Raw genomic sequence first — 27,798 nt, 5'->3', positions numbered from 1 at the left:
GTGGAAGTAGATCTAACCAATAGATAGATCTACTGGTTTCCCGAGCTGATGGTTTCCGATACTTATGTTTAAGGTTGCGCAGAAAGTTAGATATGAGTGAGTCACTTAAAAGGTATGTGGTTGTATTGCTTACTTTAATGTTTCTACGGAAAAAAAAAGATAAATTTGATGATAAAAATATTAAATACATATTTGTAGGGTATAATAATAAAATAAAAGGATAAATATCATGGGATTTTTATGAATCTTGTTAAGCTTATTAATAGATGTAATAATACTACGATAAATATCACCTTGTGAATAACACCAAAACTTTTTACTGCATTGTGAAAACACACTTAAAGATGCGGTAATTCAGACTGCAGTAAAAAATATAAACTCTTTCTTGCGGTTACAAAAACCACAGCTATAGGTTGTTATCTCGACGGCACCTATTGCCACAGTTTTTACCCGTAAGTATAGTTCCGACCGTCGTTAAAACCGTTAGCATAAGTATAAACTGCAGCCTAAAGTATATTTTGTTATTATATTTATATGAATTGATATAGATTGTTGACATTAGTTATCATAGGCCTTGATATGCATGCAAGAGCTCTTTTCCATGCTTGTGAAAAGACTTGTAATGCTGAGATCGATGTATTCCGTGGGCGCAATCATCTGTTGATCTCTTGTTTGTTTCCGAAGGTTAATATCTCAGGTATCTTCATCAAAGAATTTGATCAAAATTGGAGGAGGGAGATTCAACTACTTATCATGAGATTAGTAAGCATAGATTTCATAGTACATGAACATGAGAGATGGTTCTTCTGGATACTTCAAAGAGAGACCGATCTACCTCATTTATGTTGAGCTTACACGACTGCTGTTGTCGCTTCATGGAGCGTCCTTTAAAGGGTCGCATTTCACTCGTGATCCGGGGGAGATGCATTCCTCTGAACCCAAGACGTGGGATCGATACTATGATGGCCGTCGATGTCATTTCCAGGGTACTCACTCTTGCTTGCTCCAAAGGTGCTTCCTTGTTGGCCAACAGCGTTGGCGAACTCGTGAAGGCTGGTGACTCCTTCACCATTACTGCCTGTGGAAGAAGTCACACCCTTGAGCTGATGATGCAGGAGACCTTCTTCTTTGGTGTCGAGCTTTGGTGTCTTGCGATGGCGGAGGTCTGCGGCGGAGGATGACCCCGTGATGGATACTGCAAGCATCGCAGAAACCATCATAACAAGTAGGCTGAGGAGCTTCATGCTGTGTGTCACCTTTGGCTTGGACTCGTAACAATCTTGTGCAAACCAGCATGAGTATATATAAGAAGGTAGGGAAGTAAGTGGATGAGCATTTGACGACATGTTCATGATAAGGTTTAGGTGAAAGTAAAAAAAGAAGAATTGCTTGTGTAAAAGTTGCAAATATTTGGATTGAGTTGTGGACTACAACAAAAGAGGGTCTTTGTCCCCCCCACTTTGGAAAGGCTATTGTGGGTTGTGTTTAGGTGCATTATAGAGACACTTCCTGGCTGGCTGTCGTTGTTTCTTAGACAAAAAATGTATCGAGAATCATAAATGAATATAGAGAAAAATGGTTTGTCGTCTGTCAACGGAAACTCCATGCTATAGTAACTGTCAATATATGATTGTATAGTTTTGGAGAAGAAATAACCTTTTAAATGTAAGAATGGTAAAACATACCTTGAGGCAGTTGTATGTATGATGTAGTTGAACACTGAAGCGATGAAAGAGCAGTAGGAGATCTGTGAAGAGAGAGAGAGGGTGGAGGTCCCACGGTGGCAAACCTTTAAATCTAGTGGTGCATATTTCACGGGGCAATTCCGATACACTTTACACGGCAATGGTGGTGGTGGTGAAGAATGCTGGATTGAAAAGGAAGCATTAGATAAAGTGGATCCATGTCTACAACGCATAATAAACACCACCATGGATGACAAATAGTAGTGGTAAGATTACTTCACATAAACAGCACCATTTGATCACTATAATAATAATCAGCAGTAGCAGAATAAATAAATTGGGACATATGAGACCACCCACTATAAGCTGATGTTTACTTGGTGGGTGGATTCCCCACACCAAAGAATTTAAGATGTTGCATGTCACCTCACCTCCATGGGGTCATCTCCCTGTTTGGATGCATTTGCAAACAGAATCTGGAATGCCACAATCTAAAAGTTTTAAAGAAAACTTAGCCATATAGTGTATACATCTGATTCTTCTAATCCCCAAGCAACATGGATTGCCAGTAACTGCTGTTCCTTCTAAGATGCCAAAAAAACCTCCCATGGGCAAAAAATGTCAGCCATAAAGCATGATGATGATGTCCTATTTTAGAATCACAAGAATTACAAGGCAGTTGTGACGCGATTCCAACAACATTAACTAATAAGAAAATGAAAACACAGCCAGAAGCATACTTGTAACGTAGCCAAGTCTCCTGGACTCAGCTGGACATCATGCGGATTCCTGGTGGAGTTTTCCAATACACCAACTGTAAAACATAACGAGGGCAAAAGCATGAAGAACAATAAGGTGTTGCATGAAGACCCGTAAATAGTGTTAGCAACCATTTAATGAAACCAATAAAAAAGAACTGGCCGCAAAGACAAACAGAGATCCCTTGGAGGCTGCATCTCCAGCACCTGCAGGCAAAATGTCCATCTAACCTTGCTATCAACTTTGTTGCTGCAGTTGGGGCAAAAACCAAATTACATTGTTAACAGCAACATACGTTTCGAATCACAATCACAGTCACTAGCAATTGGACACAAGGATATGAAAACATACATAACCCTACACGCTCGAAGAATATGCAACAAATGCAAGCTAAATGTTTGGTTACCGGTACTGCAGCGGCCATGGTGTTACTATACAGAAACAATCTACACTAAATGTGCTTAGAAGATTAACCAAGAAACCTATGTCTTTTCCCCTTGAGAACTTTAGCCTTACTAAACTAACTTGTAAAGTTTCAGCTACGATGCATCAGATATTATACTGCAGCAGCACCTTAGTCATCCTACCACCTAGCTATGAGTAACAGTGAGAAGACCAAGCAACTGGAAGGCTCTTGCTCCTTGGCCAATCAGCAAGAAACTTCTTGAATTAGTCTAGGTTTATCCTTCCTCCCAGTCAATGTCATCATCTTCATCATCGCCTGATGCAGTGGCCTCCATGTTTAGATCAGCAAGTCTATATTTTTCACCTGAACCTGTCACAACTGTTACATATACAGTTAAATTTCAACCATCATCACACTTGACATCAATGAATGATGATACAAAACGATAATGTGGATTAAGAACGTAAGCTTTGTCAAGAAAGTTGAAGAATAACATATTGATACAAAGAATACAAAAACAAAAAACACAGTATTCTCAGGCTTATCTGAAAATAAATCATAGGAATTAAAGAGAAACTTAACATCATGGTAAGGTCAGATAATCTTCTTCATCCTACTTAGCAATGCAGCTAATACTTTCTTATCATCATATGGTATGCTGTCGGCTCACAAAAGGCCCATGGCAACTTTGCAGAGAGAGGTTAATGGAACATGTGGAATGTTCATACCGTTAGCTTAATTAGTCAGAAAAAGATTTTGCTTGAATTTCTATATCCACATTCATAATTCTTACACCAAAATACAAAAAAAAAAAAAGACTCAATTTAGATCTTCCCTTTAGGTCGAAATCAGTAGAATTAAAAAGGACCAAACTTCATGTTTGGTATTAACCATGCATGACTGCAAGAAGCTGATCCTGCCGAGTACAATAGTCTTACATTAAGTTGAAGTCTGAACCATTTGTTGTGGATTTTTATAACGAGTAGGTGATTGGTGAAGTGCAGTATGATGGATACAACTTTGAAGTTGAAAAATGCCACGTTAGTGGAACTAGAATCCAAGAACAACAAGGTAATTGAGTAATTGCAAGTGCGAAAAGTAACTGGCAAGACAAATAATTTATTCAAGGTACATAGGAAGGGCCATCCTTGAGTCCTTACCTATCTGCACAGGGTCTGTGACATTACTATACTAAATGAGAATACAGAAACAATAAATTTTAAATAGAACTACGGAAGTGAACTCTCGAGGGTTTCAGAATAAGTAGGACAAAAAAAAATAGTGTACAAAGCGTAACACTTGTAAAACTTTAATCACCGAATGGAGATAATAGTAGGAAAAAAGCAACAAGTATGAGTTCCCTTTCTTGAAGTTCAGCATGATAGAGGGATCATAAACAATAATGCTCATAGAAATGTAAGTTTGGGAAACATACTTTTACTGTGTGATTTTCATACCCTTCTCTCAGAAAGAAAATTTTACTGTGTAATTCTTAGATCAGAAACTTGACGACTAAGAAAACTATATCCAAATATTAGTGTAATGTGGATAAAAAATGTTGAGGTAGAATGTTGAGATTGATGGCTGGTGTTACATATATATTTATACATACGAAAATAGTTAGCATTTAGGATGAGGAACATCAGCTCCAAAGAAGGATAAGACAGAAATGTCTGAGACAATGTGGAGATGTCTGATGTAAACCTTACAAAAACCAACACAAAATAGCTTAGAAAAAGGGAGAGATGGATTAAGCAGTGAAAAGGATTGCATAGCAATTGCACAATGGAAGGATGTTACTACATGAGCTTGCATGTAAGCATAAATAATGAAGTTCAACTTTTAAATTTATTTGCTCAAATTAGCACCAACAATCAACAAGTGTAAGTAACTATTTGTGATGGATAGTCAAGATTCCATATGAAGGATTTGATAGTTTAGAGAGAGGAGCATTCATTTCTTGCTAAGCACTCACCACATGCCTCCAGGATCCATATCAAGAGTTTGATAATTGAGAGAGGAGCAATCATATCTTATGAACTCACCATTCACCTCAAAGCAGTATGTGACTAGCTTCCTAAAAGTTTACCTCCCCATTCACCTCTATCATGAAATTCATGTAGACAACAGGATACCTCATAAATAAGGGCAGAGGCAAAAAAATCAGAATCAAAATTCCTTGAAGCATGAGGAAGTAAAAGAACAAGAACCGGAGTTGATAAGAAGGCACTTTCTCATGGATGCTTTAGAAGTTTGAGATTATGCACATCTGCAATGTGGAGATACCAAGTAGGCAAGCTGATGTCCACGATTTTGATTTATTTTTCTTTTCAATAAAGGTTACTGTTCAAGGGGATTTTTGCAAATATAGTAAGTTGTCACATTGAAACATCTTCTACATTTCTATTTTGCATTCTCACAATCCTTAGGTAGAAGAAAAAGGAAGCCAAACAGAAAAATAGGAAATTTCCAAATTTGAACTTCAATAAGGATTTCATCCCTACAACAAAGTTGAAGCCTGATTAGAGAATCTTCAAATAAGTCTACTCAATTAAACAAATTGTAAAAATAAAGATTATCTACCAACATAAATTTGAAAGCACCTTCCCCAAAAAAGGGTAGGTTGATGAATCTTAATCCAAGGGTTGTAATTCTCTCGATTATAATTTTGTTTATTCTTTTAACTTTTCTTCTTGAATCTAGAGAGTTTATTAAAAGGTGAAAAGGATTGTAATATCGATCATTGCAGACTGATTAAATGAATTAATTTTCTTTTTTACCACATTATACGAGAGTGGTGAGAGGCACATCCCTATGACCGCTCTTTGTGGTGCTATTATCCTACATCATGTTGGTGCCGAAGCATTCAACATGTCAAACTTCTAATGGGTTTTAGAACATCTGATGATTCATTAAATTTAAGGGTTAAATAAATTTTACATAATAAAGTTTGCCTAAGTAAAAGAAGGAACATTCAGTTTTACAAGACGGAATTCAAGAGTAGCTCTTGATTAACTAATTAAGAGTTCAGTGAGATGTTAATAATTCTATAAAAGTGTGACACAACAGTGATATATTTTAAGTATCAACCAAGTTACAAATGTAGATATTAAGGCATACCCAAATTATAGTAAATATATGCTGTACATAAAACAGTACACATAAATGTGTTGTTATATACAGGACCATTAAACATCATTATTTTCATAATCTTCTCATTTTGCTTTCTTTCCAAATTGACATTTAAAACATGCATTGTTATAGATATTGTAGATTGAAGGACACATATAAGTATAATAACAAAAAGTAGTAGAAAAGACAACTAAACCTGCAGATGGAACCTCTTCCCATTCAACATCATCATTTTCATAATCTTCACGTTTTGCCTTTTTGCCAACTTGGCGTTCAGAATATGCTTCAAGAACACCATCCACAAGGTCAGACTGACTTCTTTCTGCCTCTCGTTGCATTCTTGAAGCTTCTTCCTGCTCTTTCTGCCTTTTCAACAAAGCTGCATAATAGGCCTTGAGATACTCATCCTAAAAAGCATAAAGGTAACCATTTTATGAGAAACAATTCGTCAACATAAAATTTGGAATGAATTACTCAAGTTGTTTTTTTTACTAGCCTGTATGCTCTTTTCGTCTTCTTTTACATCTTTTGATTTCTTGTCATCACCATAAGTTGAAACGTCATCTACTTTTACCGCATCTCCCCTTTGTTCTTTTGTTAGACTCATTCCTTCTTTAATCATCCAAGGAGGTATAACCTTCAAGGCTGAAGTCTTTGTATCAGACTCATTGTCTTCTCCCTTCACTTCCATACCAGATAAAGCAACTTCAACCTGCAGTAGACTATAACAGTCACCAAAATATGAAGAAATATATTCTTACTAGAATGACACATTGACTACCCAAAAGAAAACTTTGGTAGAAGATTCTACACAAAATGAGTACTTAATTGATATTTGCAGGACCAAGAACAAAAAGGATGGAAAATTCAGAAGAAAGAGCCCTAGGCATTCCTACTATAACCTTGCAGTCAGGAAGCTGCACCAATAGGATTGGATCAAATCCAATTAGTCAGGGTTGCTTTGGCTGGAACAAGAGCATACTGCTGATTTTATGATAACAACAATAAAATAGTATACTAAAGGCAGGAAAAAGCGAATACAATAAAAAGGGATAGAAAAGAGAAGGGCCACCAACAAAACCACTTTCTATCTCAAGAATCTTGAATTGCATCTCAACGGACTTCCTTTACAAATAGACCTGTTATCACTATCCTAAATCAAATAGGACAAAGGATTTGCCTTGCCATGGCATCAAAGCATGAGTGCCTGACAACAGGCCATCACAGAACGCACCACATCTCATTTACATATCCACACATGTGCCTAGAGATTTATAGATAGACAAAATTATATGGTCATAGGATCAGTGTGAACTATATGAGTGTGCAAGAAGCCGGTCAGCAGGGATGCCTTGGACAGTATTACTAAGCCCAAGTTAAGATTTTTGGATAAGCTAATAGAGTATCATAGAGTTTCCTAGAATTATATTATTTGGCTACCCAAATAGCTTTTGGACATAACTCTACAACAACCAATCAAACCCATTATTGATTAAAACTATCTAAGCTCTTGGCAACCTTTTTAGGACTGTGTGCAACCAGAGATCGGCGATAAAGAGGATACTGACACCTGTCATAACTCTTTTAAGACTCCTAAAAGAGAAAACTGAGTATGAACATTGAATACTCTGCAACCACACCAGAAAAAACATAATGAAAATATTGATCTTATTTTAATAAAAACTACCAAACATATGATGTGCAGGATCTAGCAAACTGGAAGAAACCACAATGGTGCTCAGGTTTGATAAGCAGATGATATCAGATGACTAAATGATGCAAAAAATCTAGTAGGAGAACAAGAAAGAAACAGATGAAGGAAAACAAAGAGGATAATGCGAATGACTAGTGAAGAGCTATAATTTCATCAATTTATCAATGATAAAGACTAAAATAAACAAGCCAAGAAGATCATTTGTCAAAGCACTTTGATCTGTTCAATTGCACTTTTTTTCTCCTGTCATAGAGAATTCACGACTTGAGTTCATCATTCTAAACATGATTACCCTACACAATGTGTTTGTGTATAATACATACTATCATATAGGTTATCAGCCACAATAACATAAGCCTGTAAATGGCTGGCATAATTGTAATCAAGTAAATTGACTACCCTAGTAAGTATTGCTAATTCATGCACACAAAAACTTTAAGAAAGCAAAATAAACAGACTGACAAACTTATCATCTCCAGATTTCTGATCAATAATTAGTGGTTAATATGCAGTTATTTTTATTAAAAATAGAAAAATTACAAGATTTAAAAATCAGGAATGGTAATGACAGGCACAACTTTAGTCACACCTCTCTATTTCAAAGATGAATCCTGAACATGAAACAGAACAACATTTAAATACCAATGCCACCAAAACCTTGACATAAATGGCAATGATCATCATATAACTAACCAAAAGTTATCATAAAATTCAAAGAAATAAAATAAGATGTATACTCTTGTTTCCCCAAGGAATGGCATAGGTGTTCCACTGTATCCTTGTCCTTGAGAAGATTTGGCTGGATCCAGTGCATTTAAATCACCATTTGCACGAGCAGCTGCATTCGCCCTAGCTTCCCATGCCTGCAGACTTCCAAATTCAGGAGCAGGTAAATCCTTTACTCTCGCAAGTTGCAAAGCCAATGGTTTCAGCTGTTCCTGCATTCATGCCAGTTTCAGCAAAATAACAAATCACAACAGATGGCTGGGAGCTTGATAGAATTTCATCAATTTGACGCTTCAGAAATTATTGTGCAATATTAATGGATCTCTTGATGCACATTCAGATATATCAAGGAGGGCAACAAGGCCCACAACCTCCTTGCAAATATTGAGGTAACGAAGGACATGCATGGGAGAGTTGTCACTCATATTATGTTCATGTATAAATATTTTACGTATGTGTATGTTCAAGCCTTTACACGCATACACAACTTCTAACTGAACAAACAAAATGGCATAGCAGGAACACGGTTTGCCGCCATAAATGTGAATCAAATACAACATAGTGTGCACATATAATAAACATAATGTACACCTTATTCTTATAAGTATTCTAAAAAAGGTAGTTCCAGTGGTAACGCTCATTATTTTGGAAAAAAAAAATTACAATTCTGTGTATATTGATTAAATATGCTAAAAATGACACATTAATTTTAACTCAAACAGTAACCTCAATACTCGAATTCCACACATAGATGTGCTTCGTACAGAAAAAAAAGATGAGTCACACAAATCCAGAGAAGATGGAACCTAGTGGTGTTTAATCTAACCTCCATCTTTTGAAGCATGTCTTTCAGCTTTTCACGTCTCCGCCTTCTAGCATTGTCATCACCGTCTCCCATTTCTTCAGAAGCAAGTTTATCACTCTCGGCAACAAGTTCACCATTGCAGTTTTCACAGTGAAAATACTCGTCGGTGAAACTCACAAGCTGAAGTGCATCAAAAGCTGAATACCTGAGTATAAGTCAATCCCAGAAGTTGATGGCTGTCAAACAGAGACTTCAGAGTGTTCTGTACCAATATGATTGTTGATATTACTAATTACCTTCTCCCACAATTTGGGCATATGTATTCTTGAATGGTATTCCTGCTGTCCAATTCATCCTTTATTTTTTTCTTCATTCGATGCATTCGATACCTTATGACGTCATAGATCTATACTCCGTGGTGGCACCACAAATATGATAAAGAAGAAACATAGACAAACATCAGCTTGACATGCAGAAATTGAAAGTTATAGAACAGTCATAAGAAAACAAACTGTCAATATTATCAAGCATTTAAAAAGTCAAAGGCCAACAAAGAGCAACACTATCCAAGTGTACAATTCTTAATAACATTGGAAGTACGGGAGATTGTGCAACAAATACCAAATGTTAAAAAAAGCCCAAAGAAGTTATCATAAAAAAGATAGAAAACTTAATACACACAAAAACAACAAAATATCTATATACTGGTCGGAGTAGTATGTTCCTACCGATATTTACCAATTTGACCAATATTAGTATTAAAATGTATAGCTCAATACTAGTATGGTACCATTTATTTTGTGTTTTCATTATTTAATTCAATGATACCAAGCTGTAAAAGTCAGTATACCATCTTGTATACTGGTATTGTAACAACCCAGTAGGTTACTGAAACAATATCAGACCAATATTTAAATCCTCGATATTAACTTTCTCTTGTTGATTAGTTATGCACACATGCCAGCCAAGGTCACTCTCCCACTCTGCATCACATGAAAGGAAGAAAATATCTTTTTTCCATGTATGATGCAGCTTGCACTTGCAACCACTCTAGTTCCTTCCAATGGCAGCAAGCAAAAGACCTTGTTTGTATCCAGTTGCATGCACACTGCTGCACAATCTCCTGTACATGCCCAACAACAACACGATTGTGTTCCTCCTTGCTTCCAATGACTTAAAGAGTATTCAACTCCTATATTTAATAATGAACTTGATAAATATAGCAAATAGTAGAAGTTTGTCCTCTACCTCAAGTTTCCTCTTCTCCTTCCAACAACTCTTTCCTAAGGCTGTAAAATTAATTTATACTTCATCAATATCTCTAGCCATTTCGTATGAACTTATAACCATAAGAAATCAGTCAAATTCGTATCGACCTTGAATGTTACCTATATCTAGAGTTTGTTGTACTGATGCGTACCGCCCAATAAGGGCGGTATGTATTCGTTCGACAAGATGCCGGTACACAGACCACCCTTTACCGAGTGGTACCAATCACTTGATCCCGTATCAGGCGATTTGGGGTCTCTATTGGGTAGTAATGATCAAAATCCATCCGTTACCGACCTATACTAGTCGGTATGCTCGGATTTCGACCATTACCGACTTGTACCAGATTGTAATGATCAAAATCCGACCGTTATCGACCTATACCGATCGATAACGATTGGATTTCGACCGTTACCAATCAATAACTGAGATTGCCTTATTTCAAACAATCAATTTAATCATTTGAGACTTCGAAAAGGGTTTTTAAACCCGTTTCTCCCGCCTTTTTCAACTTATTTCACTCTTTCAATCTCTTAAACTCTCTCAAACTCTTTTTCACTCTCATCTCTCTCTTATTCTCATATTTTCACTCTCCTAAACTCAACAAAGCTGTAATTTGTGAATTGGATCAAATTTAGGAAGCTAATTTAGGAGAATTAAGAGGAAGAATACTCTAATCAAGATGTATGTATTCTCTTTCTAGATTTTTATTGACTTATGAGATGATAAAGCCTATTCTATGTGGTATATGATTTAATGTCCAATATGTTGTTTGATATGTTTTTTATGGTAAAATAGTGTTAATTAGGGAGTCACTAAGGTCTTTAATACTGTGATTAGTGTGTTAAATATTGATTTTTTTGAAATTAGACACTTAATAGGTCAAATATTTATATTTCATACATATTAAGTATTAGATCATATGTTTGTGATCGTATAATAAGTTTAATTAGGTTTTAATTAAGTTTTTTAATGTTGTGATTAGTGGTTCTAATGATTTAATTAAAATTTAATAAGTTTAATTAGGTTTTAATTAAGTTTTTTAATGTTGTGATTAGTGGTTCTAATGATTTACATTATTTTTACTAAAATTATATTAAATTTATATTTATTTCTAATTTAAAAACCCTAATCTATTTCTTTTTCTATTTTTAGGTATTTTTGGAGGTTTTTTTAATAATTTTGGGCGTACTGTCGATATGCCCTGACGTATCGTGGATACGATACCGAGCATGGCTCAGTATAACGGTACGGAACGAAATTATAATCCTTACCTATATCAATCAATATCATGAACTATACTCTTATGTCAGACTTCTGACACGCCCTTGGTTAACCATGTAGATGCTAGTCAATTAAATGATTACATGTAGAAAATAACTGTGTTAGGTAAAAGTGTGCAAACATAAGAAGAGTTGGCTAGGGACTTCCAATCACCAACCAACTGCTCAAGCAAAGCACTGCTTGCTATAGAAACAGAAGGAAAACCACTGAAATGAAGAAAACATAAGGGCAAAAGTGAACTGCTCCATTTTTATCGAGGATAAACTCATTCAATTTCCTAAACGGTACAATCATAGGCCACAAATTCGTCTAGATAAATAAAGAGCCATTGCATTTATAATTTGGAAGTTTCACAATCAGAAACTGATAAGAACCGATAAAAGTACTGCTAGAGACATCACATAAATCATCAAACTATGTTGTGTAAAAGGACCTTTAAAGAGTACCAGAAACAGCATAGATATTACAAGCAACCTGTGCATAGTCCAGGCAGCAATAAGAATGAGTATGCATCTTTGTCTTCTCTTCTCCATCCTTTACTACTTGTTGACCATCACCAGTGGCAGCTACTGCTGTACTGAATATTTTTGCCCCTTTAGCTGACTGCAAGATTTTGAATGACATAAGCAAGTCAGAAACTCAGGAGAATGCCAGATAGTAGCCTCTGGTAGCCTGGTACTGAAAGTTAACTTTCTCATGAAAAATGAAATCAAAAGTCAAGACATAGCCAAAGGAAGAGCAAAATGTTCTCCTAAAACACAAAGTTTGCTGGAGAAGGGTCTCTATTTGTTGTTGCTAAAGCTGCAAAATATCTCTCACTTCATCCTGCTAAAGGTGCAAAGAGTTAAAAGATTGTTCCTTCACCAACAGTGAAACATAGATGTTATTCTTAAGCTTCCATCTAGACATAGACATCTACCATAAGATAGGTAGGGGCTTTAAACAATTTGCTTTAAGAATACAAGCAGGTTTACCAGAAAACTCATGTTACAAGACTGTCAGCTCTCGTTTGCAGAGAAGAAGCTCCTATTGACATCGAACTTCTATTATCTAGGATTCCATAAGTCCATGCATGCAAAGGAAACACACAACACGTTTTTTGTTGGTAGTTTCCAGCATCAATGTTACATTGACCTTGGCTTAGTTTCATGTGTAACATGAGCCTTATACCTTTATTTAACTAAAATACTATACCCTGAATTGATTAGGATGCACCATTTGACACTTCTCCTAGGCATCCTCCATTGTCAATTTTGATAATCATTTTAACAACCAAATCAAATTCATCACCTCTTTCAGGCATTAACTAGCATATCTTGGTTGTCATTTCTGATCACTTTCTGGATAAAATGGCTACAAGTTTTACGTCGTCAATGGAAAATGAACTTCAAACCATCATTCACATATCCAAACACAATCCACGTTCTAATGGTTGATTTTAAATTTAATTATAAACTGAAGAATGGACCAAAAACATACTGTATAATTATCAGCCTACACTTGTTCTGAGGTGATGTGGTGAAGTGACACTATAAAAGTATAACTTGGTATGCCCAAGGGTTTTGTCTAAGACCATAAAAGTTGAAGTGTCTTCTAATTTGGACTTGCATAGAAAAGAAGTGGAAAAAAAGGTTTCAGAAAATAAGACAGAGAGGAGTGCGACAAAGGTTAAGTCAACTCTTCACAGCAGGAAATCCATGTTTAAATTGGATATTAATAACCATTAAATGCGTAAGAATATACCTTGTTAAGTTACCAACAAAAACACATGCGAGTATCAATAACAACACAACTTTGAGATGTAGACACTTCCACTGTACAACGAAATGACGTCAATTACAATTATGCTGCATATAATAACAGAATAAGTCATTCTTTACCTATGTCACCAAAGAAATAGTCATAGCATCCCAAATATTGAACTTTGAGAAAGTAGGATGCTGATGGCTAGCCTTGATACAATGGTGAGGTTGCTCCTTAGCAACTTGGATGACCAAAGTACAAAGTCATGGAAACAATCTCTCTATTTGTAGGCATAGGACTATGGATATCAACCAAACACCACATTGGCAAGTGCCTCATCCATTGGGTTCATTTTCTTTTAGTAATTAGCATCAGCTTGTAGTAGAAAAATAAAGGATAAAAGGACCAACAAGATAGCATGTGCTACCAATTTGAACATGTTCCTACAACCTGGCCATTATTGAGTAAATAAGAATTCATGATCTTCACCAAAGAATAAACCCAGAAAAAAACAGCTAATTAATATTTTTGGCTAAGCTAAGCATATAATCTGCAAAGGACTCCTAATCCTACAAAGCAAAGCATGGATCAAGCAAAATTTTATAACTCATGAACAAAGTCATTAACAGTCAATTATGCTTTACATATGGAAAAGATTGTAACCTCTTTCCGATGGTCTCTCATGACTAGCTTCTCCTCTTCAAAAAATCGTAAAATACGACGAAGTTGTTTTGCATGCAGCTTTAAGGTCTTAGCCAAATCTTCTTCTCTCACCCATTGGCGCCTGGAAAATTGTTGAGAATGAAGAAATAGTTCAAGCACCAACAGATACGAATATCATTCCTATATTGATAATCTTTAGAGGAAGTCACTTTGAAGAACTAAGATATATCGATCTGCAAAAGAAAAGCTCAAATTTCAGAAAGAAGAGGCTTATTAACTTAAATGGCCTGTCTGGTATGCTTCACTTGTTTTCTGTTACTCTAAGAAGCACGGACACATGCTTTTGGTGTACGTGTCCATGTCCAACACATGAAGGACACACGATACACATGTCAAACACTCGTGTGCGGCACTGTGCTCGCGTGGCCCTCACATGAGAGTCATATGCTTCGTAAGAAAAGAAATCTGGAGATCGTCACAAGGAAACATATATCAATTATATTTGGAGATTGTTAAATATTATCTGATGTACTCAACTTTTATTTTGGATACTTAAATTTAGATGATTTTAATTGTTTTAACTTGTATGATGATATTTATTTGTTCACATTGCTGAGTTTATAAAATTTAAGTATAAATATTATAAAACTCATGTTAATAGAATATTATATGTATATATATATATATATTAAAAAAATACATATGTGCTCGTCGTATCCATGTCCTAATTTTTTAAAAAATGGTGTATCGCCGTGTCCGTGCTTCTTAACTATCTCTTACCACCTTAACTTAGTTACTAAGAATTCTTAGAAGCTAAATTTTCTCTTGAAAGGCAACAAGACTAGGTGTTGAAGAGTAAAGTACTACTACCGAGGTGAAACAATCATCCCCAAACTTTCCGCGGGTGATTAGGCCTCCCCAAACCTGGTGGATGGTTAGGTCATAGTGAAGATTTTTCACTTGATGTCATAAGAATAAAACAAACCAATCCATGAACATACTTGCTATTGCCACGCCCAAAAACAAAATCTGCCTAAGTCTAGCATTAACTAAAAAGCTCCAGAAGGATTTTTTGAATAAATCAAAACTTTTTTTTTCTGAAAAATCTGTTTGTGTTGTTATTATATCGGTAGACCACTCCACATTCCAATAGCTTGAGCAGATTTTCTTATAAACTTAAGATGCACCACTCAAGGCAAAGCTCAAACCTTAGAAAAAGTTAAGCACGGTCAATCTGGAACCTATTGAAAACCCATCATAAAACAAGAACTATTGCCATTCAATTGATACACACGTTTCTACAATTAGAAGGCTCTCATTTTCATGTGTCATATTTATAGACCAAGACCACATCAGTGATTTAAAAAGCACTAGGCGCCAAAAGGCGCCAAGGTCCAAAAACGCCCGAGGCGCTAGGCGCTCGCCCGAGCGAAACGAGACGCTAAAATATAAAAATATATAATATAATTAATAAATATAATTATTTAAAATTTTAAATAAAAATATGTTATTAAATTAAGAAAATCTAAGATACAAAATCACAATGTCACATTAACAAAAAGTTTCAAAATTCAAAACAATAAAATTTTACATCAAAATAAAAATTAACAACATTAAAATCAAAATAATATATTATTAATCTATTAACAGTATTGAAAATTAATCATTTCAAAATTCAAATAAACTTAATATTAAGAGTATACTGTATACTGAGCCTGACGGAGAAACGAGGAAGCAATGGCGAGCGGCGGCAACAGCAGCGGGAAAGGGAAAGGGAGCGAGAGGCGCGAGCAGCGGGAGGGCTTGCGGGAGGCGCGAGCAGCGGGAGGGCTTGCGGGAGGCGGGAAGGCTCGCGGGAGTCGCGAGCAACGGGAAGGCTCGCGGGAGGCGCGAGCAGCTGGAGGGCTCACGGGAGGCGCGAGCAGCGACAGCGACGAGCAGCGGCAACGGGAGCAGGAGCGACGAGCAGCGAGATCGGGAGCGGCAGCGGCAGCAGGTTAGGATTGGGTAAGGGTTATATCGGTTTAGTTGGTTCAATTGAACCAACTAATAACCGAACCAGGACCGAACCAGACCTAAAATCCTGGTTCGGTCACTTGGTTTACCCAGGCGCTCGCCCGAAGCGCCCAAGCGGCGCCTGTTTGAAGCGCGCCGCCTGGGACATTAGCGAGGCGCTCGGGCCTCGCCTCGCCTCGCCCGAGCGCCTCTTTCAATCACTGGACCACATTCCAATGTTTTAAATAGAATTATTCACTTTATATGTATGACACATTTACACAACGCGAAGCATGAGCATGTTTGGCCATGAACATGCGACTCAAATGTAGTTCCTAAGAAATGGGTCACTTCTTTACATTTCCTTCCGATGAAACCACTACAAAACTGAAATTTTATTTTCCAACAAAAAAAAGGGAAAAAAAAGTGGAAATCTTTTAGACTTTTGAGGGTAACTGCAGCAGTCAACTTTTAATAGTGAGGAATGTGGATTGACAAAAGTAAGAATAGGTCCCAATTTTGAGTTCATGAAAGTCAAGTTCCTGGTAAACTATTAAGTTGCACACAACTGCTTGTTCATCTGGAAGTCTGCTCGAAACTCAAGTACAATGAGCTTTAATTTTTAACATATAAATGAGTTGCAAATGAACTTCCAATAAACGAAAACTAATTAATTAATAAAATTAACAACACCAACAACAACAAAATCATAAGTCCCAGTTATTTGGGGTCGGCTACATGAATAATTAAAAGAATTATAATTAATTAAGTATTCTTGATAAAATCTAATGGATTTATCAAGAGAATATAGATGTAGTATTATAAAGATTGGATTGGATCTGACCAAATTCGATCTGACACTAGATCCAATTAATATTGGATATGACTAGAGTTTACAACTTGACCCAACCAGCAACTTAATACAACAATTTAATTTAAACAGATTGGCTACAGATCAGGTAAATTCATTATGGCAATGTTAAACTACATCCATCCAAGGACTGGAACCTGAATCTCTCTACCAGGATGTGGCTAGCACTGATGGGAGCCTTGTGTGCGAGGCTGCCCTTTCTTTTTTTAAGTGGATTCAAACCTTAATTTCTAATAGAAATAATTTCTAGGTATGCTGACACACGATTTGTTCCAACCACAAGCCCCGCTCGAATCTAGAATCATCAGAAAATCAAATATGACTAAATTTGAATTGATATCAATCATATAAGGAAATTTTTTTCTAAATAAACCAACATAAACCATAAAAATAACTTTCACCTTATTTGTTTTTCAAATCACTCACTGGGGTCTTTTTTCCATATTCCTGGATAATGTAACAGTTTGATTGTACCAAAAAATTCCAACAATAACACATGCTTCATTCATTTAAGCATAACCAAGATTGTATTTATCTCCCATCTTCTGTTGGCAGAACAAACGCAACCAAACTTAATAAATATTTCATAAAAAAAAAACACTCAAATAATTGACCTATAAAAGTCCACATCAAGCTGCTCATAATCTCAAGTTGGTAAAGTGAACAAGGAGAATATCAACGAAATCAAGAAAAAGGAAATTATGAGCAACACAAGAACTAAATAAGCGTCCAATCATGCAACAGTTTTAGCCGAAAGGCAGTTTGGAAGAACCCTTCAACTGAAACAGAACAAGAAAGAAAACGAATCGGACATTTCTCAGCCAACATAGGTGCACTTAGGGTTCCTAAACTAAAAGAATTCACACGGCAAGTCCAACAACGGAAGACTCCAAGAGTAAGAAACAGACGAAGAAACGAAAAGAGGGGAGACGGAACCATCCGACCAAGACGAGCTCCCGATACCTGGTGAGGGCGTCGAGGACGATGACGGCCATGCCCCTGTTGTCGCCCCTGCCGTTCTTGGGCTGGTTGTCCCCCTTGAGAGAGACGTCGTCGTAGAAAGCCCTCCCCGCGAGCCGCACCAACCTAGACCCATCACCAGCATCAGCAGGAGCAACGGAAGCAGCAAATCCGAGAAGCAAAGAGCCGAATGGGACTAGGGGAGAGGGAGGGAAAGAGAGCGGGAAGGAAGAAAGAAAAGAAACCCTAATTCTGGAGGGAGGGGGAAGGAGCGACCTGGCGAAGGGCTCCAAGCTCATGGTGGGATGAAGACTAAGTACTGCAGCGGCGGGCTCAGAGCATGGTCGGGATGCCGCCTGGGATTTGAGGCTTCGACAAGAAGCAAACAGTAGACTTGCTCTGCCACGGGGAGACCGGGTGATGATAACATGGTGTTTTTACGTATATATCCTTCTACAAACAATATATTTCCATGTATTCCTCTAACAAAACATAGATACTTCGCTCAAAAATTAATCATTACGTATATATATATATATATATATATATATATATATATGGGATGATTTTTCTGAAAAATCATCATATTTTGAACATTTTTAATTGATATATCCCGTCTTATTTTTCTTAAATAGCATATCTAATTTTAAAATTACCTAAATAGTATATCTAATTTTAAGATTTCCAAAACTATCATGCAAAATATTTTTCATCTATTATAGTATTTTTGGTTTATTATAATATTTTAATTATCATAATAAAAATATTATAAAATCTATTTAAAAATATTATAAAATAATTTAAATAGATTTCTGACCTCAATCAAACTAACTATAAGCGTAAAAATATGATATCGTAATGATAATAATGACAACGCACGATATTATATCAATGCTTTTCAATAACATTTATAGTATTTTTACTTGATTATCAATTGAATCTTGATATTTTATAAAATTATTTCTCGGAATTTATGTAATTATAGAGGAAAATTAAGAAGGTTTTGATATATTTTAAAATAAATGAAAAAGACTCTCTATGAAAAATATAGAAAATTGTAGAGGCACTCAATGAGAAATAAATAAATGAATGAAATTTGGGGTATTTGAAAAAAATGTAAGGACTCTTTATGGAAAATATGGAAACATGAGTTATCACCCGAGAAAAATCTAAAATACAGTGTTTCTTTAGGGAAATTGTCCAAAATAATTTACTTTGAAGGGATATATATGTAATTTGGCCTAATAATAATGTGGTTGGGTTTTATATGTTTTTAGATTAAGTATATATATTTTCCTAGTAAGATTCTTGTATATTAATCCTTACAAAGTATAAAAATAAATTAACATATATATATATATATATATATACTTAATATTTTTAGACAATATTATTGTCAACTATAATTTCTCTAGCTTAGTGAACGACGAAGATTGATAAATGTAAAGGCATTTATAGTAATTTTGAAAATTTATAGGGATGTATAAAGATAACTAACGGATAAGTAGGAAAATAATTGACTTTGGAGACTCAGATGTTTCTATATACTGAAACCTGACCCGAACTCGTGTTAATCTCTCGATTGACTGATGATGATTTGATGATGATTTCCTTAATCTTGCACAAGTAATCGAGATTTGATGCCATGGCTTTCCTTAATCACGAATTTAACTGTTCTAATTGTGCATGTGGTGTTATTTAATTTAGAAAAACACAAAGCCTCATTAGACAACAAGGCTGGTGATAAGTGCATTGCTTCAATCACTCACTCTACATGGAATGATTGTTTCATTTCTAGCATGCAACTGCATATGCACAAATGAATACAACAAAAGGAGGTCAAAATATGACGATTTCACTTGCAAATCAAGAAACAAAACAAGAGTTACGTAGCAAATAATGTTTAACATAAAAGCAAGAAATAATCATTTAAAATGTGTACCACATTAGATCATGTTATGCATAAGATCATATCACTTATTGTACTTGTATAAATTAAAAGAGGAAGAAAAGACAAAGACCAACACTTGTTCAGTGTCCGATAAACAAAATTTACAAGAGGCAATAAATAAAAAGTAGTAGGAATAATAAAAGCAAAAATGAGGAACAACCAACTAGATTTGCTTGGTGCCGTGATCATTGACTCAATTTATCTACTATTTTGGAGATTGATGAGACGGTGCCGACAATGGAAGAAACAACTCCAATTGTGATAATGATGATGCAAAATAGTCCCTACAATTGAAATTAATTAGACAATATATTACACAGCATGTACATCGCATAAGATGCTAGCTAGCAAATTATTATTAGTTATGTAATGATTCAACCTTCTAAATTTCTATGCATCGAAACTAAGACTTTAAATTATTTTATCTCGTGGATAAAGTAGAACATGGATCCATACTTAGATACTACTATGATTTATCTTTGAACCTCTTAATATGTGCATGATATTGTATCATCAATAAGCATTTGTTCAGTGTTTTAGTGGTCTAAAATTGTGAATGCTTTTTTTATTTATGATGAGCAAACCAATATTTGGAATAAAATGAATGTTTCTGAATTTTTGTAGATTAGATAAACAAAGAGAAGCTTATAAATATAAAGAGTTCTTTTGGAGATTTTTGTAAAAAGGATGTATAGACAATGATAGAATCAAATCAAACACTAAACATTTTTTCGCAAGTGTGCATTAATTTTTTATGTTAGTAGGATGTTAGACTTTGACCCTTTCTCCTTTGATGAACTGATGCCAATCAATGATTTAATAAGATGTTAAACAAACTTAATATAATGGTTTTGTAAAGAACATATTTCTGAAATATCTTGTGAACTTTTACATTCAGCTTGGTTGTTATATTACCATTTTTTCAGCAGATTCATGACATATCAAAAACCTTCTGCAAATGAAATGATAGGAGCATATATGGCTGTAGGTATTGATTAAATGTTATTACCTGAATTCTTGTAACTTTATGACGAAGTATGCTCAAGAAACAAGCACATGGAAAAATCAAAGTCTGCAACAAAATAAAATTATTATAGATAGAACAGTGATGTCAAACTTTTAAAAAAATTGAAGCAAATCTAGAACTTACAACGAGCATTGTGAGCAAAGATCCAATAAAAGCCATCACCAAACCTGTTAAGAAAATAATAACCAAATTATACAAGTGCTTAAAGCTGAAAAACTTTATAGAAAATGTAAATGGGAAAAGAGGGGTTATTTCATCCTAGGTTACAAGTAAACTATTGCGTTGCTAAGTCATGATTTGAAATGTAAATTTTTAGGGAATTAACACTTAGGAAATAATTGGTAAGACATTGTAAAACTGAAAAGGAAGCAACATGAAATAAGCTTACCAAAGAAAGGGACGGAAAGAGCCACTAACAGAGTAGAAAGAACCAGCGTTGTTCTTATCATGATTGCATACAAGTGCGACTTTGATTGGTTTGATGGTATCAACTCCTCCAAACTCAGTGCCAAAGGAGTCAGAGTTAATGCATATGTTTTCATAAGTTAAGGATAACAAAAATTTCCATAAGAATTTGTGTGCAAACTTCCAAATATCACGCTACTATGAAGAGACCATAACCATTACCATCTATTTAAAATTTAGAATTAAAAATGTTTTTTAAGATAGTTTTAGTAGAAAATTTGGAATTACCACAAAATTCATTTGACTTCCAATCAAAGTTCAACTAATTGAAGAAGCTGAAGCATTTTTTTGATAATATAATAAATCTTTGAATCAAACTTACAGGAACAAAGAGTATCACCATTAAACAAAGTTCTTCAATGGAGTACAATATGATCAAAATAGAAAATGTCATTTAAAGGATATTTAGTAATCGGGTTCACCACCTGCAACCAAAAGTCTATGAAATAACATTAGTAACCAACTCGACCATTATCTCAGGATGTAAATTTTTTTAAGACAAATACTTCAATTAAACAGTCAACATCTTAATTTGAACATCTAATAAATAAACTTAAAAGATATTGTTGATTTTATTGTTGTGAGAATACATTTTTTCCCTTTTTACTTAGATAAATTATCAAATATGCATGTCTCACAGTTTTATTTACGTTCATATTATTGATCAAATTAGTCTAATATATGCAACACAAAAAAACAGCAACAACAGTGTTTTTAGTACAATCTCTTGTTTATGAATTATAATCAAAGTTTCTGATAATGTAATTTTCCAATGAATTTTATTTTTTTTCCTTTTCTTCCCTTTTCTCAATTAAAGAGAAACAGAGTTTTATGATTTTCTTTTTTAAATTTTAAGATGTACCTTCATGTATGCAAGCAGAAAAACCTTCAATGATTTATAAGAAAATGAAATAAAGATCAATATTTCATGCATTTTATAGACCAACTAGTTAAAGTTCGCAATCATTGAGAAATAATAATAAAGAAAAGAATATAGTAGTTACCGTAGTCCACACAGTAACCCTCGAAGCCACTAGATTATGTGGCATGTTGAGAGTAAATTGCGATTGCGTTGACTCCCCAAACATAGTGTAACCCATGACAGCAACCCCAGCGAACATCACAGTACAAATTGCAAAGCTACAAATATGATTGGCCAAAATGTAGTTAGATTTCTGTGTATTAGTGAAAGGTAAGGAATACTAACATGTCTTAGATCTACTGACCTGGTAAAGAGAACAGAAGGATATTGATTGGGTTTCTTCAATGAGGAATATATGTTCGGGAAAACTGCATGACCTGAATAGCAGTATCCATATATACCAATGGCAATTGGTATACCTGAAAGATTTAGTGAAGTGCCCTTATTTTGAAATCCAACTTTGTCGACTGTACCAACCCAAAATAAGCTTAAGACAACCATTACCGATGCAATAACTCCTCCAACTGCCAAATATTGAGAAAGAAAGGAAAATTAATAAATCTATAAGTGGATGTTTTTATTAAATGAGAATCTAGTAAGCATGCGTTTTCTTAAAATATTTGATGAATTCTAAATTTATCTGATTCTGGTGATAAGGGTTCATTTGATGATTGCAGACCCATCTGCATCTGCTTTGAATAAAAGAAAGTGCAATTTAAGGATAACTAATTGATCATATATTAATTTAGACCTCACAAAATCCATTTGCTAGTACATGATTAATATTTATATATACACGTATATAGATTTCATGCCACAATCATCACTTAGTTGTGTATAAAGAATGAAATGATGCATATAACCAGTACTAAAATATGATTTTGTTGACCCTGTGTTTCCCAAATTACTAATTCTAAACAATATCTGGAAAAAATTCTAAACAATAATAAAATATTTCTCAAAATGCTCTTTTGTGTTTTTGACTTGCAGATGAAACAAATGATCCATTAAAATGTTGACCTCATGCATCTTGCCAAATTAGCTAGTGTTAATGACAACTGCAACAAGAAATTATTGAAGGGGTTATACTGACCTGATATGTAACTAAGAACACTTAAATCTCGAAGCCACGTAGTGGGGAGAACCAAAATAGTCGTCAAGATGGCAAAGAGTAGACGAGAGTCTAAATGTATGCCGCCTATATTCAGTTGCGCATTTGGAAATAGTGATGATAAGTTATCCCTCTCTAATATTATATACTCAACACAACAAGCCTGCAAAATGAATGCACATTAGAAATCACAAATACTATCATAATTAGTAAATAAAATAATGTTAATTCACTAATTTTGATTCCTTATGACTCATATGATTGGTATCACAATTGACAGAATAAAAAATTCATGTTTAAGCCCAACCAAAAAAATCATTCAAGTGGATTCTCCCCAATAACAGCTAACCTCAAGACCACACAGGTCTACGTGACGTATGAGATCATATAGCAACAAGCTCTTATACCAATAATTATCCCACATCCTAAGCCATAATGTCATCAGATAAAAGACTGATATGATGATGACGACGTGGATTCAGGTATTTATACTTACATACAATTCCATGTAGAGGATTATCTGCGTGTTCATGAGAACATGAAACGAAAGCGTTAGTTCATCAGTTCTTAATAGCGGTTAAGATTCAAGAGAATACAGGAAGTGGACATGGCTATGAAGGGCTTACAGAGAAGGCAAAACGACCAGTGGTACCAAAGGCAGCCTGACCTATGTCGGGGTACGTCTCCAGGCCTTCTTCACTATCCAAGCAATAGCGCAGCAGAATGCCGGTGTACCACGCAAGCACGGCAAATGTCAAGAGTATGGAGAGCCCAAGCCATCCTCCTTCTTTGACAGCATAAGGTGTTGAAAGGATCCCAACCCCACATAAAACATTCATCCCTAACAAAGAAGTTTCACATGATACCGTCAAGAAAAATAAAAATAAAAATGTCAAATGAGAACGGTGAATTAATTTCTTACACAGATTATTTCTACAATCAAATTATTCCTTATGTTGATATCAGGATCACGAAAGCCTACGGATGGTTGATAAGAACCCCTTTTTTTTTTCTTTTTTTTCTCTTTGTGGTTCTCAAGCTATGAGTTAAACTTGCATAGTGAACAAGTCCTATATTTGACTGCGAGTGGTCATAAAGGCCTGTAGATTTGGGCCTTTGAATTCAACATAGCTCTTAACATTATGTAACTCCTCTAACAACTATCAATACGTGACATAAAGGCAAACATGTATAAGAGATGCAAACAATACATAAAATAGATTTTGACATTCAGAAATAAACTAAAATAAATTTGATAACAAGGATGAGATCGAGATATGCACACCATTGAGCACCGCCTGTCCATAGGAACAGCTCCGGGATACGGGTAACTCATGAGAGACCTTCTCTTGTATCTTCTCTAACGATGGCTTCCTCGATGGCAGTGGAGGGATCAATAGCGAATGCGAGCTTTGTCTTTCTTCGTCTTGTAGTTGAAGATCAGCAGCAGTTGTGGGCAGTAAAGGCTTAATAAGTGACGCAATGATTTCTGGGGTGTGCTTGCCTCGAAACGAGGAAGAAAGGAAGGAACTTGACAATCTGCTGAGTGTTGGAGTCCCCAGGAACCCTATCGTTGGTGGAGTCACACTACTGTACATGTCGATGGATTGCCTGAGAAAAAAGAAGAAGAAGAAATATTGTGTTTAGTTCATCGTTTAGGCTCAATATCAAAAGCATTGCATACAAATCAGTAAAACTATCTGAATAATTTATCACCAGAACCATAAATAGAACTTTCAAGCATTAAACGATCTTTATACTCTGATATAATCCACTCACTTAGCCCTACAGTTAAACGGATAATAATTACTTTATGTAAAGTAGATTCTTAAAACAGGATTCCATGAACTATTTATAATAATTTTCAATAAGCTTACAAATGTTCTACAAATTTTAGACCACCTTCTGCAATAATAGAAACTGGAACGCAATCGAATTTTTAAATGAATAGTATTACTTACCAGGATATGCTACACCTACAAGGAACAAATCAAATCGATGCTATTTCTGTTCTGTTTCCCCATTATTCTAACTTTTCAAATTACTTTATTAATTTAATTTATGTTTAGATGAAATAAATTAAATCTTAGTTTATATTTATAAAACAATTGCATTATATTTAAAAATATGAATTAAAAATTAATAAATCCATTTTAACAAAACACTCATCTACAATCACGACCAATCTAAATTAAATTTCATGATGGCTTCTTGGGATTTTGCCAATTAAAAGTCTATTAACCTAATAATGTTGATGATGCCTTTCGTGGTAAAAAAGGCATACCTTGAATATTTATGTTTATTTCAGAAAACAAAAAATAAAAAAATCTAAATTTACAAACAAAATTAACCGTTCAATTTCCTTTTTTTTTTTCAAAAAGTGAAGGAAAATTTCATCGTTCAAGTTCTAAAATGGAACAATATTCCCGTATGCTAAACAAACCAAACCAAAGAGGAAACAGGTTTTATTTCCATTCTCCAAACTAAATAATTTATCTTTGTTGTTTATGGAAAAGATCTTCCAATGGATTTTTTCTTTCCAAACAAAATACTGTCAAATTGCACCTCCGCTGTATGACATGTTGGTTAACGTTTCCATAAGTTATTTATAAATGTAAGATTTCATAAGATTCCAGAAATCATAAACTGCAAAATGTCATACAGTGGATTTTCTTCGTTATAAGGCTGCTTAAATAAATATATTTCTCGATAATTCTAATGATCCCAAATAGTATGGGCCCTTACGATAGTCAGGCAGTGGATGAGAGAGAAAACCCTGTTCCCTGTCCTGGGACAGACTACAGAGCTACACCCTGCCACCTCCGTCTAAGCTGTCGCGGGCCACAGGCACCGTTTCGGCTTTTCCTGGACAACCTATAGCAAACAAGTCCGCGACAGATCAGTCTGCCACAGCAGCAGCCCTCACCCATTTCCGAGACCCTTCGACACAATCCTATCCAAAACATGAACCAGCATCCCCTGGACATTAAAATACGTAGAACAAGTCAGAGTAGGCCACTGCCACCTCCATCCTCTCCCCCGTTAATAGATTAATTAGGTCGGATTCCTCACGCTTCATCTCCATTGATCAATCTTAATTGATCCCAAAAATATATGTGCTGTCCGAGCTTGAGTTTATACGGAACTAATCATTTATATAAGAGCTACGAACCTATGCGGTACTTACGGACTTACTAATTCTTCCTTCACCCCCACCATCCCAACATGATCCGTAAGAACCAACGGTTGGGATGTGACGATAGGAGGGATCAAAAGTCTGCACGAAATCGTACGGTATTTAACGGCCCCTTACAAACCAATATTGACTCAAACTCTTCTACTACAATTCGTACATATAATGTATGTACGAGGGAGTGTTTGCAGTACACTTACAGCTAATAATAATATTGGTCTCTGAAGAGATGGATCCAAGTCGCATTGATGAGGAAGGAGACGATACCGCGACAGCCTCGTCCTAACGCCATCAAAAATATTCCATCCAACCTAATAATCTGTCGCGGCGCTAAATTTAAAAGTATTGTCACCAAATTATTACCCCACCATCCTTCGAACGACACCCCCTACGATCACGACTCGCCGCGCGAGATACCAGCCGATTCCCACCGCCGCGGCCCAACGGATCGAGATCGGGATCCAACGGCGGTAACCCGGGAAACGTTTTCCGCCGTCGGATCGCGATCGTAAGGCACGCATGAGGCGATCTATCCATGCAAACGGGGGGTACCTGTAGCTTTGGGGCCAATTGGTGGAGTAGGAGTTGGGCCTGCTCCGCGGGGGGCCGTCGTCGTCGTCGTCGTCGGGGGAGGAGGACGAATCGGAGCCGTCGGAGTCATCGTCGTCGGCCGCCCTCGACGGCTGCGCCTTGTGCTCTTCCTCCTCGTCGACGTCATCGTCCTCCTCGCTCTCGATGAAGAGATTGCGATCTGACACCGAGTTCTTCATCTCCTCGCTACCGCCTCTGCCTCAACAGAAAACAACAACACAAACAGGCGCTCCGAATCAGTCCAACAACGGATCTAAAGAGTCTAAGTCAAAAGAGGAAGGAAATCGAGAGAAACGAAAAGGAATACATCGATAAACAAGGTTGCTCTCTTCGTCTTTAGCAACCAGAGCTTCTTAAGGTACATAAATCTAACGAGAGAGAGAGAGAGAGAGAGGGAAGGAAGAAAACTTACAGTGGAACTCTGCAGAGATGGCAGTCGCAGTGAGCTGTGACAAAGGAGGAGAGAGAGAGAGAGAGAGAAGAGAGAGAGAGGAAGACGAGGGAATAGATAGACAAGGCGATATTA

The 27,798-nt window shown here is 35.7% G+C and overlaps 2 protein-coding genes across 9 annotated transcripts; both read right to left on the bottom strand.

The window, feature by feature from the left end:
• Nucleotides 1-725: 725 nt before the first annotated feature.
• LOC103976734 (transcription factor efuD) lies at nt 726-18,445 on the bottom strand. 8 transcript variants are annotated; one of them, XM_065145474.1, is made up of 13 exons: nt 18,289-18,445; nt 18,016-18,138; nt 14,187-14,307; nt 12,255-12,383; nt 9,524-9,633; nt 9,249-9,432; nt 8,434-8,634; nt 6,479-6,694; nt 6,179-6,389; nt 2,426-3,228; nt 2,216-2,333; nt 1,686-1,867; nt 726-1,279 (listed from the first exon to the last, which is right to left on the bottom strand). In XM_065145474.1, exons 1-10 carry the CDS (start codon nt 18,309-18,311, stop codon nt 3,125-3,127), a joined length of 1,422 nt encoding a protein of 473 aa, XP_065001546.1. In that variant the 5' UTR covers nt 18,312-18,445; the 3' UTR covers nt 726-1,279; nt 1,686-1,867; nt 2,216-2,333; nt 2,426-3,124. The 8 variants fall into 8 exon arrangements, with proteins under 8 accessions (XP_065001546.1, XP_065001544.1, XP_065001545.1 ...); XM_065145472.1 differs by having other exon boundaries at nt 2,117-3,228; XM_065145473.1 differs by having other exon boundaries at nt 2,216-3,228.
• Nucleotides 18,446-19,968: 1,523 nt separating this feature from the next.
• On the bottom strand, nt 19,969-27,798 carry LOC135634830 (amino acid transporter AVT1C-like). The gene is made up of 13 exons (XM_065145469.1): nt 27,685-27,798; nt 27,234-27,467; nt 24,774-25,099; nt 24,115-24,329; nt 23,985-24,008; nt 23,471-23,651; nt 22,682-22,901; nt 22,460-22,595; nt 21,861-21,880; nt 21,379-21,524; nt 21,114-21,157; nt 20,973-21,035; nt 19,969-20,247 (listed from the first exon to the last, which is right to left on the bottom strand). Exons 2-13 carry the CDS (start codon nt 27,449-27,451, stop codon nt 20,149-20,151), a joined length of 1,692 nt encoding a protein of 563 aa, XP_065001541.1. The 5' UTR covers nt 27,452-27,467; nt 27,685-27,798; the 3' UTR covers nt 19,969-20,148.

This window comes from Musa acuminata, chromosome BXJ3-4 (assembly GCF_036884655.1).
Source record: "Musa acuminata AAA Group cultivar baxijiao chromosome BXJ3-4, Cavendish_Baxijiao_AAA, whole genome shotgun sequence".
In the NCBI taxonomy this organism is placed as follows: domain Eukaryota; kingdom Viridiplantae; phylum Streptophyta; class Magnoliopsida; order Zingiberales; family Musaceae; genus Musa; species Musa acuminata.
This window is presented reverse-complemented; position numbering and strand designations above follow the sequence as displayed.